Source organism: Genypterus blacodes, unplaced genomic scaffold (genome assembly GCF_046128005.1).
Source record: "Genypterus blacodes isolate CSIRO-AG114 ecotype Tasmania unplaced genomic scaffold, CSIRO-AGI_Gbla_v1 ptg000452l_1, whole genome shotgun sequence".
NCBI lineage: Eukaryota > Metazoa > Chordata > Actinopteri > Ophidiiformes > Ophidiidae > Genypterus > Genypterus blacodes.
Genome location: NW_027467220.1, coordinates 97,501 through 110,000, shown reverse-complemented (window position 1 = coordinate 110,000; position 12,500 = coordinate 97,501). Strand labels below are relative to the sequence as shown.

The following is a 12,500-nucleotide window of genomic DNA, read 5'->3' as shown; positions in this document are numbered from 1 at the left end:
TCCCCCTCCCTCTCTCGCCCTCTCTCTCTCTCTCTCTCTCTCTCTCCCTCCCTCTCTCTCCCCCTCTCTCTCTCTCCCTCCCTCCCTATCTCTCCCTCTCTCTCCCCCTCCCTCTCTCTCTCTCTCTCCCTCCCTATATCTCTCTCCCTCTCTCTCTCTCTCTCCCTCTCTCTCTCTCCCTCTCTCTCCCCCTCCCTCTCTCTCTCTCCCTCCCTCCCTATCTCTCCCTCCTTCTCTCTCCCCCTCCCTCTCTCTCTCTCTCTCCCTCCCTATATCTCTCTCCCTCTCTCTCTCTCTCTCCCTCTCTCTCTCTCTCCCTCCCTCCCTATCTCTTCCTCCCTCTCTCTCCCCCTCCCTCTCTCTCTCTCTCTCTCTCCCTCCCTATATCTCTCCCTCTCTCTCTCTCTCTCTCTCTCCCTCTCTCTCTCTCTCTCTCCCTCCCTATCTCTCTCTCTCTCTCTCTCCCTCCCTATATCTCTCCCTCTGTCTCTCTCTCTCTCCCTCTCCCTCCCTCTCTCTCCCTCTCTCAGGAGTGTGCTGGTGAGCCTCTCTTCATGTTGTATTGTGCCATAAAGCAGCAGATGGAGAAGGGGCCTATTGACGCCATCACTGGCGAGGCTCGCTACTCTCTGAGTGAAGACAAACTCATCAGACAGCAGATCGACTACAAACAGCTGGTAACACACACACACACACAAATACACACACACATGATTATGAGCAAACAGTTGTGAGACATTTTGGAGATTGTTTTTTATAAAAAGAGAAGGAAAAAAGGAAAGAAATGTTGCTTGGGACCTCAGGAACATTTCATATTTATTTAACTTCGAGAAAGTTCAATGGTGAAACAGGATTCTGGTATGTGACTCATTCTCTCTCTCTCTCTCTCTCTCCCTCTCTCTCTCTCTCTCTCTCTCTCTCTCTCTCTCTCTCTCTCTCTCTCTCTCTCTCTCTCCCTCAGACTCTGATGTGCATCCCTCCGGAGGGCGAGGCAGGGACGGAGGTTCCGGTGAAGGCGTTGAACTGTGACACAGTGACTCAGGTTAAAGACAAACTGCTGGATGCTGTTTACAAAGGAATCCCTTTCTCCCAGAGGCCACAGGCGGATGACATGGACCTGGGTGAGTCCTTACATCATCTACTGTTACCATGGAGATCAGTACCAAAACAACAACCTTTGTGGTAATGGACTGAGGATCATGCTGAATTATCTATAGATCTATATGAAGCATACAGTATAGAACCTATAGTGAATCAGATTCTGATCATGTTACCATAGTGACCAACCCAGGTAAATATGGTTGTAACACGTTTAACGACTTTAGCTCGAGCGGACCTGTTTCCAGGATTGTGATCGATTGAAAAAATGAACGATCGCTGCAAACAGAGAACAATTAAAAAGGTAGATAGCTGCTGTCCTCACCCAGAGGAAGTCCCTCCCCTCTGTAACGCCTTTAACAGAGCAGAGAGGCAGAGCACTGACATGAAAGAAGTAAACCCCTAAAGGAGACTTCCTGTTTGTTGGCAGAGTGGCGTCAGGGTCGTCTGACACGGATCATCCTGCAGGACGAAGACGTGACCACAAAGATCGAGAGCGACTGGAAGAGACTGAATACACTCGCACACTACCAGGTACACACACACACACACACACACACACACACTGCAGTCATACATGTAGTTTGTTTGAGGGTAAGTAGATAAGAATCGACTCACTGATTGACTTAACTGACGGACTGAAAGATTGATCACCCGACTGGTTGAAGGGTGAAGGTTTTAACACGTGATGGATTGATGGACTGATCGATTGTTTGATTGGCGTGTGCCTGGCTGTGTGTTGCTAGGTAACAGATGGCTCTCTGGTGGCGCTGGTGCAGAAGCAGGTTTCTGCCTACAACATTGCAAACTCCTTCACCTTCACCAGATCACTGAGTAGATATGGTACAGCACACACACACACACACACTCAGAGTTCACACACACACACACACACACACACACATGCTCATTGCTTCTCTCTCTTTCCTCAGAGTCGTTACTGCGAACATCCAGCAGTCCAGACAGCCTGAGATCCAGAGCTCCAATGATCACTCCAGACCAGGAGACAGGTACTGCAGCTGGACCAGGAGGTTCTTCTTGTAGTTGTAGTATTGAGAGCAGAACAGCTGTGCTGTGCTGTGTAGTAGAGGAGAGCATGAGCTTCAGCCATAGCAGTAGGAGTAATAAAGGAACATATTAGAAGGACTATCTTGTGTTTTCAGGAACTAAACTGTGGCACCTGGTGAAGAATCATGAGCACAGCGACCAGAGAGAAGGAGACAGAGGCAGCAAGATGGTCTCTGAAATCTACCTGACCAGACTGCTGGCTACCAAGGTAACACACACACACACACACACACACACACACACACACACACACACTGTATTCTCTCAGTGGAACTTAGCCTGTTGGAATATTTAATCACCTGCTGTTTGGTCCTCCCTCCACTAGGGGACGTTACAAAAGTTTGTAGACGACCTGTTTGAGACTGTGTTCAGCACCGCCCACCGCGGCTCTGCGCTCCCATTGGCTATCAAGTACATGTTCGATTTCCTCGACGAGCAGGCCGACAAGCGACAGATCAGCGACCCGGATGTCCGACATACCTGGAAGAGCAACTGGTGAGGGAGAGACACACACTCACATACATGTTGGAAAGACACCGCTGGGTTCACCCTCAATATATCTGACTGTGTGTGTGTGTGTGTGTGTGTGTGTGTGTGTGTTCAGCCTTCCTCTCAGGTTCTGGGTGAACGTCATAAAGAATCCTCAGTTTGTGTTCGACATCCATAAGAGCAGCATCACAGACGCCTGTCTGTCTGTCGTGGCTCAGACCTTCATGGACTCCTGCTCCACGTCTGAACATCGGCTGGGAAAAGATTCGCCCTCCAACAAGCTGCTCTACGCTAAAGACATCCCCAACTACAAGAGCTGGGTGGAGAGGTAGCTAACGTGCTAACGAGCTAACGCACTGTAATCCACCTGTACTTCAGCTCTGTTGTTTTCTTTTTTCACGCCCTTATTCTGACAAGAAGGTGGGCGATGCAGAAGTCTCTAGGCAATAAGGAAGAAAACATATTTGTGTGTGTGTGTGTGTGTGTGTCCTCCAGGTATTACAGGGACATTGCTAAAATGCCCAGCATCAGCGATCAGGACATGGATGCCTACCTGGTGGAACAGTCTCGTCTCCATGGCAATGAGTTTAACACACTGAGCGCGCTCAGCGAGCTCTACTTCTACATCAACAAGTACAAGGAAGAGGTAAGGGGGCGGGGCTTGATGCCAGTCAGTGTCAGGTTTCATCTCCTGGTGCGTCTACATGTTAGCTCTACATGTTAGCTCTACATGTTAGCTCTACATGTTAGCTCTGTCAGACTGTGACATCCACTCGCCCAAATGAAATGAAAGAAGTGAAACAGGTTCAATAAATGGAATTTTTCATTCTAAAAGGATCCTTGGTATGAACACCAGAATGTGACTGAAGTTCGTTTCCTCAGAGTTCCAGAGTCACATTTGGCAACTTGATGGATTTGATGGATTCCTAAAGTTCAAACTAAACGCTGCTGATTGTGTCTCTGCAGATCCTGACGGCGTTGGACAGGGACGGTTACTGTCGCAAACACAAGCTGAGGCACAAACTGGAGCAAGCCATCAACCTGATGTCTGGAAGCAGCTGAGAGGAGGGGAAGCATGGACAGATGGACGGACGGATGTGGGGATGAAGGAGAGAGAGGGAAGAGGGAATGAGGACGTTTGTTTTTCTTTTTACTGAACTGTTGAACAGTCAGCTGAACTGCTCTGCGCTGGAACAGACTGACAGCCACAGCTCCAGCTCTTCAGAGATCAATCCATCACTAATTTATCGGTCGATTGATAGATTTCAAGACTAAACCGACTGATGAGCTGAGTCCCCAACTACCTCCATCTGGCAGGTTCTGGGGCAGAAAATTAGATTCCAAAGTGATTTGGATGCATTTAAAATGCGGCCACATAAGTCAAGAACCCTCCGGATGCATCAGCCTGTTTGTGTTTGTATTTGAATTTGCTGCAGGTTTAAACAGGAATCAAAGAGATGTCCTGTTCCTGTGGAAACCAGCCACAGGAACACTGAAGAGGGTATGGCTGTGGAAAGATCTGAAGGCCGGGCTGAACACTTGAAGGTCAGGTCAGATAACATCCACAGATCTTGGATGTAACGTTTGCCCAAACTGCCATGACCTCAGGATCTCCAACTTTAGAACATTCTAGGTAGATTCCAAAGCAACAGGTGAAGTCAGGTTTTCATTGAGGGACTTTTTGGTGTCTTTTGGAGCCAGAAACAAGGATCAAGATCAGAGGGTTGAGTCGACTTGAAGGGCTTGACCTGATCTTCAATGCCTCTCCACTGATGTCGTTACCTTGGGCCTTTGGTCTTCAACTCGGAAAACTGAACCTTGACCAGAAGGATCCGGTCAGTCCTCAGAAGGTCGGGTCAAGTTGTAAGACAGGAAGCGTCAATGACCAGAGTCCAATGTGGGATTCAGGTTGTTCAAGCTTTAATATAAAGGTCTGAATCTGACAGCTTGACCTGACCTGAAGTCCTTCCTGGCCCTAGTCCTTCCTAGTCTGGAAGCATCTGGAATCCAGGTCGAAGATTAGGAGGATTCAGTGGCGACTGGAAGGATTAAAGTTTATAAATTGGGGAATCTCGGCAAGGGAAGCTGGGACTCGACCTGAGACCGCTCCGCCCGGCTGGACAGGATCTAGACGTTTTAAGTTGCTGTTTGAAATAACCACTCGATGTTTTTCTCTGGACAATCACTCTGTACCACAGCACACTGAGCCCGATGCCTACTGACCGACCAATACCTGTGTCCATACGCCATCTGACCCCCCCATCTTACCTTGTTCTCCTCAATTTCTCCAAATCGGCCTCATGCTTTTGCTTTATTTCATTCTTCATTTCTTATTCTCTTCTCCTCCTCTTTACTTGTCATCCCTCCTTTTCCCCCTTTTTTCTCCTTCTGTTCTTCCTCCACAACCTCGTCCTGTCATTGGTCAGTCCTGCCGGCTGACTCTTTAGTAACATACTGCCCGACCAATCAAGACTGTGGAGTTCACCAGTATAAACAAAAAGACGAATACAGAATTCTCCTTTTGAAAACATTCCAGTGCAGACACAGAAGCCACATCTGCCAGTTCACACGTCCTCTCAGAAGACCAGGACTTCTGAAGGTGGACAGACCGGTGTTGTTCAGGACCAGAGGGACCCAGAATGGGGTTCTGGTTTCAGCATCAGTCTCCAGACTCCAGAGAACCTGGTTGATGCCAGACGGCTTTATTGTGGGTTTCTGCAAGTAAATAATTTTGGGACTTTGTACACACTCGCTCACTCACACACAGCCATGCTTTACTGCGCCACGCTAACCACGCCCAGGGGAAATACTGTGCAGAGCTACAAGCCCAGTGCCATGTAAAGACCGGACCAGATCACGTCAGAACTGGACCGGACCAGGACCAAACCCGGAAAACAAAAAAAAAATCCTCAAGAACTCTTTGTTTTAAGACTTGTGGCCATAACTGTAAACAAAAACAAAAAAGAAAGATAATAATAATGATGATTAAATATAAAAGTTTTAAAAAAAGAGTTCAAAAGAAAGGAAGAATAATAATGAAATGTTAACCTGTAATAAGAACTTTGTGGATTGGAGAGTTTGGATTTAAAAAGCTGAACTTGTATAAAGCTGAATATTATGCTACATGAGAGAGAGCGAGAGAGAGAGAGAGAGAGAGAGAGAGAGAGAGAGCCAGGAGACGGAGCCAAATAATCCAACACCGACCTCACACACACTGGAATGGACCACACAACCCTGTTCTGTTTCAAATCCCAACCTGAAGAAGATGAGATCAACCAAACTCAAAACTCTTCAACTTTAATCTCTTAAACTCTCAATTTACACCTTAAGCAGCAAAAGCAAAGCTTCCCTCTGACAGTTTCACTCACATCAGTGTGTTTTCATGGCTCCATCAGATGGAAATATGTTTCCTTCACCTCTCGCCCAAATTCACCCTCACAAATTTGCTTTGGAACAAAACTCAGACCAGTGATGTGTAAAGATGGAGCCATTGGAGGGACCTTAAGGGGTTAAAACCAGTAACCATGGACTGGATCTGAACAGGACTGGACTGTGTCTTTCTCTGTGACTGCAGGTCGGTGTGGGACAGAGGCGTCTCTTTGTGTTGTGGCAGAACATTTTCACTTTGGGTTTCCTTGCACAGACGCACACACACACACACTGCAGCAACCAAGAAAAACAAACTGTAAATGACCCAGCAGACATTTGGAATCAGAATAACATGAACATACTGACTTACATACTTAGAAACCTTCTCATCAGTTTCTTCAGTGTGTTTGAACATCTTTGTTGTCCAAACATGTGTATCGCACAAACAGAGACACTTGACTGAATGAACAGTGAGGCCACAACAGGCACACCAGCGAATAAGCCTCGTCTCAAAAATACAAGCTGAGCTCATTTACATGCATAGCAACAATGTGATCTCAGTCTGACTAAGACAGGATCACGCTGCGGTCTGAGCTGAGCCTGACTGAAGGAGGAGGCCCTGATGAGTCACATCTCCTCAGCTTGGCCCAGCTCACTGCCTCTGAATGCAGCTGCAGCCTCCACCAGGTTCTCTGGTTGTGGAGCTGAAGGTTAAATTCCACAGCAGCTCTGCTAGCAAATTTCCCCAGAGCTCAGATGTGGACGTGTCCTTGAACGCACCCACAGGGAGCTCTCAGGTCAGCTCAGTGCTTGTTTACCCAAATCTAAATCCATCACGGTGTTGGAGGCCACGCAGGCGGAGCGTTAATGATGGATGGAAAAGCTCAGATGATTTGTTTCATGGAATCCAACGCTGGAAATGTTCTGCCACCGTTTCTCTCCCTGCTCTCTGCGACGCCATAAAGCCACAAAGCACCTTTATTTCTTTTTCTTGCTGTTCTTTCACTGTTGTTTGAATTTGGGGCCAAAAGGACCCAGAGAGAGGAAGAGGAGGAGGAGGAAGGGTCCTGATAACAGACTGCCTTTAGATGATTAATCATAGAACAGGGAGGGATGCCACTACCGTACCAGTACCACTGTTTATGTAACCTGTGTGTGTGTGTGTGCGTGTGTGTGTGTGTGTGTGTGTCTGTGTGCTGCCACAGTGGAAACTGAAGCGTTAAATCACTGATCGTATCTGCAGCTCAATTAAAAAAAAATCTTTTTCTTTCCAGTCGCTCCGTTGAAATGGTGCGATGTTATCATCAAAGCTTTTTTAAAATCTGCGATCGTATCTTCGTCACGTTGAAACACAAAATTGTGCTTTAAAGCCAAATTTCTGCCATAAATCCTCGACGAAAACAAAATATTGATGGATAATCTACTGTAGGCTTCATCGCCTACCATTTATAAATGTAAACAGCTGGGGAAAGGAGAGTGTAGGGGAGGAAGAGGAAGAGGAAGAGGGAGATCTGACTCTGCATGCTAAAGAGTGAGGAGGGCGAGAGGGAAAAGTGATCACTTTGCATGCTGACAAGTGAAGAGGAAGAGGAGGAGAAGCCTCAGGTATAAGGGTGCAGGGAGGAGAAGGAGGAGAGATGAAGAACTGAGGGGAGGATATGTTCCCTGAAAGCTAAAGGAGGAGAAGAAAAGAGGGGAGAGCAGAACGGGGTCAGAGAGAGAGAGTGGGGAGGAAGAGGAGGTCAGATTCTGGATTCAGGAGGAGGATGAGAATGAGATGCTGCTGGAATACTGAGAGCAAGAGGAGGAGAGAGGAAGAATACTGATCAGGGAGAAGAGGAGGAGAGCTTCATCACATCAGACCAGGAAGATGAGGGAAGAAGGAAACATGAAAACAAAGATGGAAGAGAGAGGAAGAGTTTCCACTGTGGGAGTGAGTGAGTGAGGGTGTGAGTGAGTGAGGGTGAATGTGTGTGTGTGTGTGTGTGCACACATCACATTCACACACACAGCTGGGAGGAGGTAATAGAGACTGAAGGGGTTGGTGGGGGGTTGAGTCTAATTCCTGGAAGTAAAATCAGAAAACCAATAGTGATCAGAGCGATAACACACACACACACACACACACACAGACACAGACAGCTCTGGGTTTTAGCGTCTCTGGAGATATTTATTGATAATTTTAGTTTAATTTATTTTTTATGATGACTCATATTTATTGCGGGTGGATGGAGACGATGTTATGAGTTTGTACAGTGTTAAAAAGAGACGCCGCCTTCTACTGCACACACACACACACACACGCACACACCGCATTCTAACGCGCATGTTCAGGCTGGAAAACGACCCCAAGAAGTCAGAAAGTGGAGAATTGTCAGCAGAGTTCTGCTCCGTCCCTTTGTAAACATGTTAAGATCAAATGTGACTGAACGCCTGGAAGAGCTGAAGATGGGCTTCAGTCACATTCACACACTCACAGACGTGTTGAAGGACCGATGAAGGACACGTTGAAGGACGCGTTGACACATGAGTCTGAAGGGCAAATGGAGGTCGATGGTTGAATGACTCCACTGAAGGAAGGGAGAGCTAAATGGGGGCAGAGGAACAGGAAGTGAGCTTCAGGTGGGTCGTTTTCCAGCCGCTCCATGTTGAATCCATCACAGTGATTCTTTTGGTTCCACACACGAATCGACTCATTGATTAATTTCGTCACACAGCAAAGAGAAAAATGTGACGAGTCTTTGATTCGTCCAAACCACCGACGAGTCGAGCTGACGGCAAATCTCAGCGGCTTCATTGTATCATAGCAACAGCCAATCACAGGACTCCCTGCTGAGTCAGATGTCTTTATTGTACCATAATATGATTATTGTTCTGATTATTGATTATCTTTCTGAGTTAAAGCTTCTCAGCTGCTGGGATCAGGATCAGGATCCAACATATGAACTTTATTCCTTAGCACTTTTCTGAACAGTGCCAGTACAGGAAACACTGAGAACCAGAACCAGCTGAGAGGTTGAGCTCAGACTGGATTCTGTGTCTGAGCTCAGATTGTTTGCTTGGCGGCGCTCAGGTTCTTCAGGTGGGATCAGGAGGGCTGAGCTGCTCAGGCTGACTTAGTCCGCCTGTGTTCAAGGCGCCGTCTTTTAAAAAGTGATTGATTCACGCTCCATCTGCGGATGATGGAGGATGAGACACTCTTCTTCTTCTTCAGTAGTATTGTGGCAGCACAGGTGCAAACTTTGTCTGAAAATGTCTCTGCATGTTGGGAAGCTTTGTGATGAAGACTTCTACCATCCTCCTCATCAGTAAAACGCTTCACTCTGATTAGAACCCGTTCTCCATCCTGGTCTGGTCTCATTCGATGTTCCTCACACAGCGGCGAGGCCTCCTGATCCACCGCCGCCGCATCGCATCGCAGCGCCGCCACTCACTCACTCTGTCTGGAGAAACTTCTGAAACCGCAAAATCACGCCGCCTTGACACGGTGCCCATCCAGGATGTAGTCATGGCCCATCTTTGATGACATTTGCCATTGCCTTGTTTTTTTATTTTGTTTTATTTTTGCTGAGTTATAATGTATTGATGATGATGATGATGAAGAATCTTCATGTAATAGCCTGTGTCTGTTTTTTATACCATTGCCATTGCCTTCTGCTGAGTTTGTATATTTGTGTGATTTCACTAAAGTGTAACGGAAAAGTTGAGGTTGTGTTTTTATTTGTTAGAATAAATTTGGATCTAAAATCTCAAAGATGAAACAACGGAACATCAAATTAACTTTTCTAAAGCTGCTTAAATATCAAACTAATTTCATGCTTATTTCTGACTTTGAACTCGGTCGGCGCTGCACTTTAATCAGCTGGCAAAGGTACAGACTAATTAATGGAGAACAATGATAGCAGCTTTCCATTCTCTACTGGGAGCAGCAACAAAAGAAGCCTTATCAAAGGGATTCATTATCAGGAAATACACTCGGTGAAAACACAGCAGAGAGGGGGAGTGAGACAGGCACAGGGAGAGAGACAGGCCGAGAGACAGGGAGAGAGAGACAGGGAGAAAACACAGCAGAGAGAAGGAGGGAGACAGGCAGAGAGAGAGAGAGAGAGGGACAGGGAGAAAAAACTGAGTGAGACAGGCTGAGAGAGAGACAGGGAGAAAACACAGCAGAGAGGGAGGGAGACAGGCAGAGAGAGAGAGACAGGCCGAGAGACAGGGAGAGAGAGACAGGGAGAAAACACAGCAGAGAGAAGGAGGGAGACAGGCAGAGAGAGAGAGAGAGAGAGAGGGGGACAGAGAGAGAGAGACAAGGAGAAAAAACAGAGTGAGACAGGCAGAGAGAGACGGAGAAAACACAGCAGAGAGAGAGAGACAGGGAGAGAGGGAGAGAGAGAGAGACAGGCAGAGAAAGAGAGTGAGACTGGGAGAGAGAGAGAGGGGCAGAGAGAGAGACAGGCAGAGAAAGAGAGTGAGACTGGGAGAGAGAGAGAGGGGCAGAGAGAGAGACAGGTAGAGAGAGTGAGAGAGGAAAAGCAAAGGTGAGGGATACAGAGGCTTTTATTGTGAAAGAACAAATGTGTTGGTAGAGTATCTTCATCACAGAACACAGATGTTCTTGTTGGGGCAGAGTTCATGTTCAGCTCATCTTCTTACTGAGCAACATCGCCTCCTATAGGTCCATCAGAGGAACTGAAGAAGAGTCACCCACATCACCTCTGACCTCTGACCTCTGACCCTGCTCAGCAAGCTAACTAACGTGTATCAGAGAACAAGGGGGACTGTGTGTGTGTGTGTGTGTGTGTGTGTGTGTGTGTGTGTGTGTGTGTCCTAGCAGCCCAGTGTGAAGCTCAGCAGAGAGATGAAGGAAAATCATGACATGACACTTTTTACAGTTTATGATTAACAGTTCATTTGGGAGAGTGGCTCTGTGTGTGTGTGTGTGTGTGTGTGTGTGTGTGTGTGTGTGTGAAGTCCTGAGTCAGATGGTATTGCCAGTTAACCAGATGCCCAGTCAGCATCTACAGGTGTCTCACACACACACACACACACACACAAACACACACACACACACACACACACACACACACACACACACAGCTGCTGCAATCAAATCAAAGCTTTCATTTTTAACAGAGCTAATTTGTCTCCTTCTGCTAACGAGCTTTAAGTCAGATTTTAGGCTTTGGACCAGAGAACATGGGCTCAGTTTAGCTGCTAACAGCGCCACCATGTGACCAGGAGGAGGGACAACCTGGACCTCCATGCTTCTGCTCGTGCTTGAGTTTGATACTTGATCTTTGCTTGTGCTGTATACTGTGTGTGTGTGTGTGTGTGTGTGTGTGTGTGATACAGTAACACAACTTCCTGCAGACACACAGCTGATTCCACACTGCTGCTGCCTTAAAAGCCCAGAATGCATTGCGCTTGGAGCCTGTAGGGGGCGCTCTGTATTACTTGGGAAAGGTTTGTCTCCATGGATACCGATAGAGGATGAAAGCCATGACCTGGATCAAGAGTCCTTGGCAAACAGAATCTTCAGTCTCCATCGTATTTGTTGAAAGGCATCATGGGAGACGGGATTTGGTTCAGCATCCAGGGATTAGACCGTACCACACATCCTGCTGTTTGTGAGGCTCTGAGTGTTTTGTTGCTGAGGCTGTGCAGATCTATAAAAATACCCAGAATCCCACAGGAGAAAATGATGGGCGCCTCTCCAGAGATCAGACTGAGCCCAGCGCGGCATAAGGCTGCACAGTGTCCTTCATCAGTCACACTTCATCGTTGTAAACTTCTTCTTTAAGTCAGACAGAAGCCGCCTGACGTCTCCATCACGTATGACTGTTTGTCTTTATTCTGACAGAACGTTTACGTGTACAGAATGTGTAGGATTCAGCTGCTCGGCCAGGAATGCGTGACACGTGGCATCGTCCTCGTATGAGGTGTGCATGCACAGTGTGCATCGAGGAGGCGTGGCTATACTCCAACTGAAGAATGTTCATGAGTAAATACATTCATTTACAATCACTCAGTGTCAGATCAGTTAGTGATCATTCAAATGTAGACTGGTGCCCTGGAGTCTCTACGTTTACATGCATGCACGTGTTCATGGACATCGTTGTCCACAGGATAGATGTGGTTGTTCCCCACGTTGTAGACAGGTCCCTTAGAGAAGGATTCTCTGCAGGTAAACAAAGGTCACAGCCATGGATAGAAGAAAACATTCTCCGTCCAGGGAGTAGTCAGACCCTTGTTGCTCATTAATGAATGTATTTAGGTCATAATAGACACGTCCCAAAGTAAAAAATAAAAATAAGTGACACTTAGCCACCCAGAGATTAGATCCTACCCAGAATAAACAAGAACTGTTCCTCAGAGACTTCCTCCAGTGTGTCAATGGGGGCAGGTTTCCAGGCAGTAGACAGGTCCCATTGGACTGTTCTCTTCTCCGTAATAGAAACTGGCAACAGTAACCATAG

At 47.1% G+C, this 12,500-nt stretch overlaps 1 protein-coding gene across 1 annotated transcript in view; it reads left to right on the top strand.

Moving 5' to 3' along the window:
• plxna3 (plexin A3) overlaps nt 1-9,720 on the top strand; it is a gene marked incomplete at its 5' end in the record, with an annotated part of 11,882 nt that extends 2,162 nt beyond the window's left edge. The window contains 10 exons of the mRNA XM_076139781.1: nt 531-677; nt 962-1,121; nt 1,529-1,632; nt 1,845-1,941; nt 2,031-2,108; nt 2,262-2,374; nt 2,492-2,661; nt 2,771-2,983; nt 3,151-3,301; nt 3,622-9,720. Of these exons, the coding sequence (XP_075995896.1) occupies nt 531-677; nt 962-1,121; nt 1,529-1,632; nt 1,845-1,941; nt 2,031-2,108; nt 2,262-2,374; nt 2,492-2,661; nt 2,771-2,983; nt 3,151-3,301; nt 3,622-3,717 (1,329 nt within the window). The remainder of the gene's footprint in view (nt 1-530; nt 678-961; nt 1,122-1,528; nt 1,633-1,844; nt 1,942-2,030; nt 2,109-2,261; nt 2,375-2,491; nt 2,662-2,770; nt 2,984-3,150; nt 3,302-3,621) is intronic.
• Between the last annotated feature and the right edge of the window lie 2,780 nt (nt 9,721-12,500).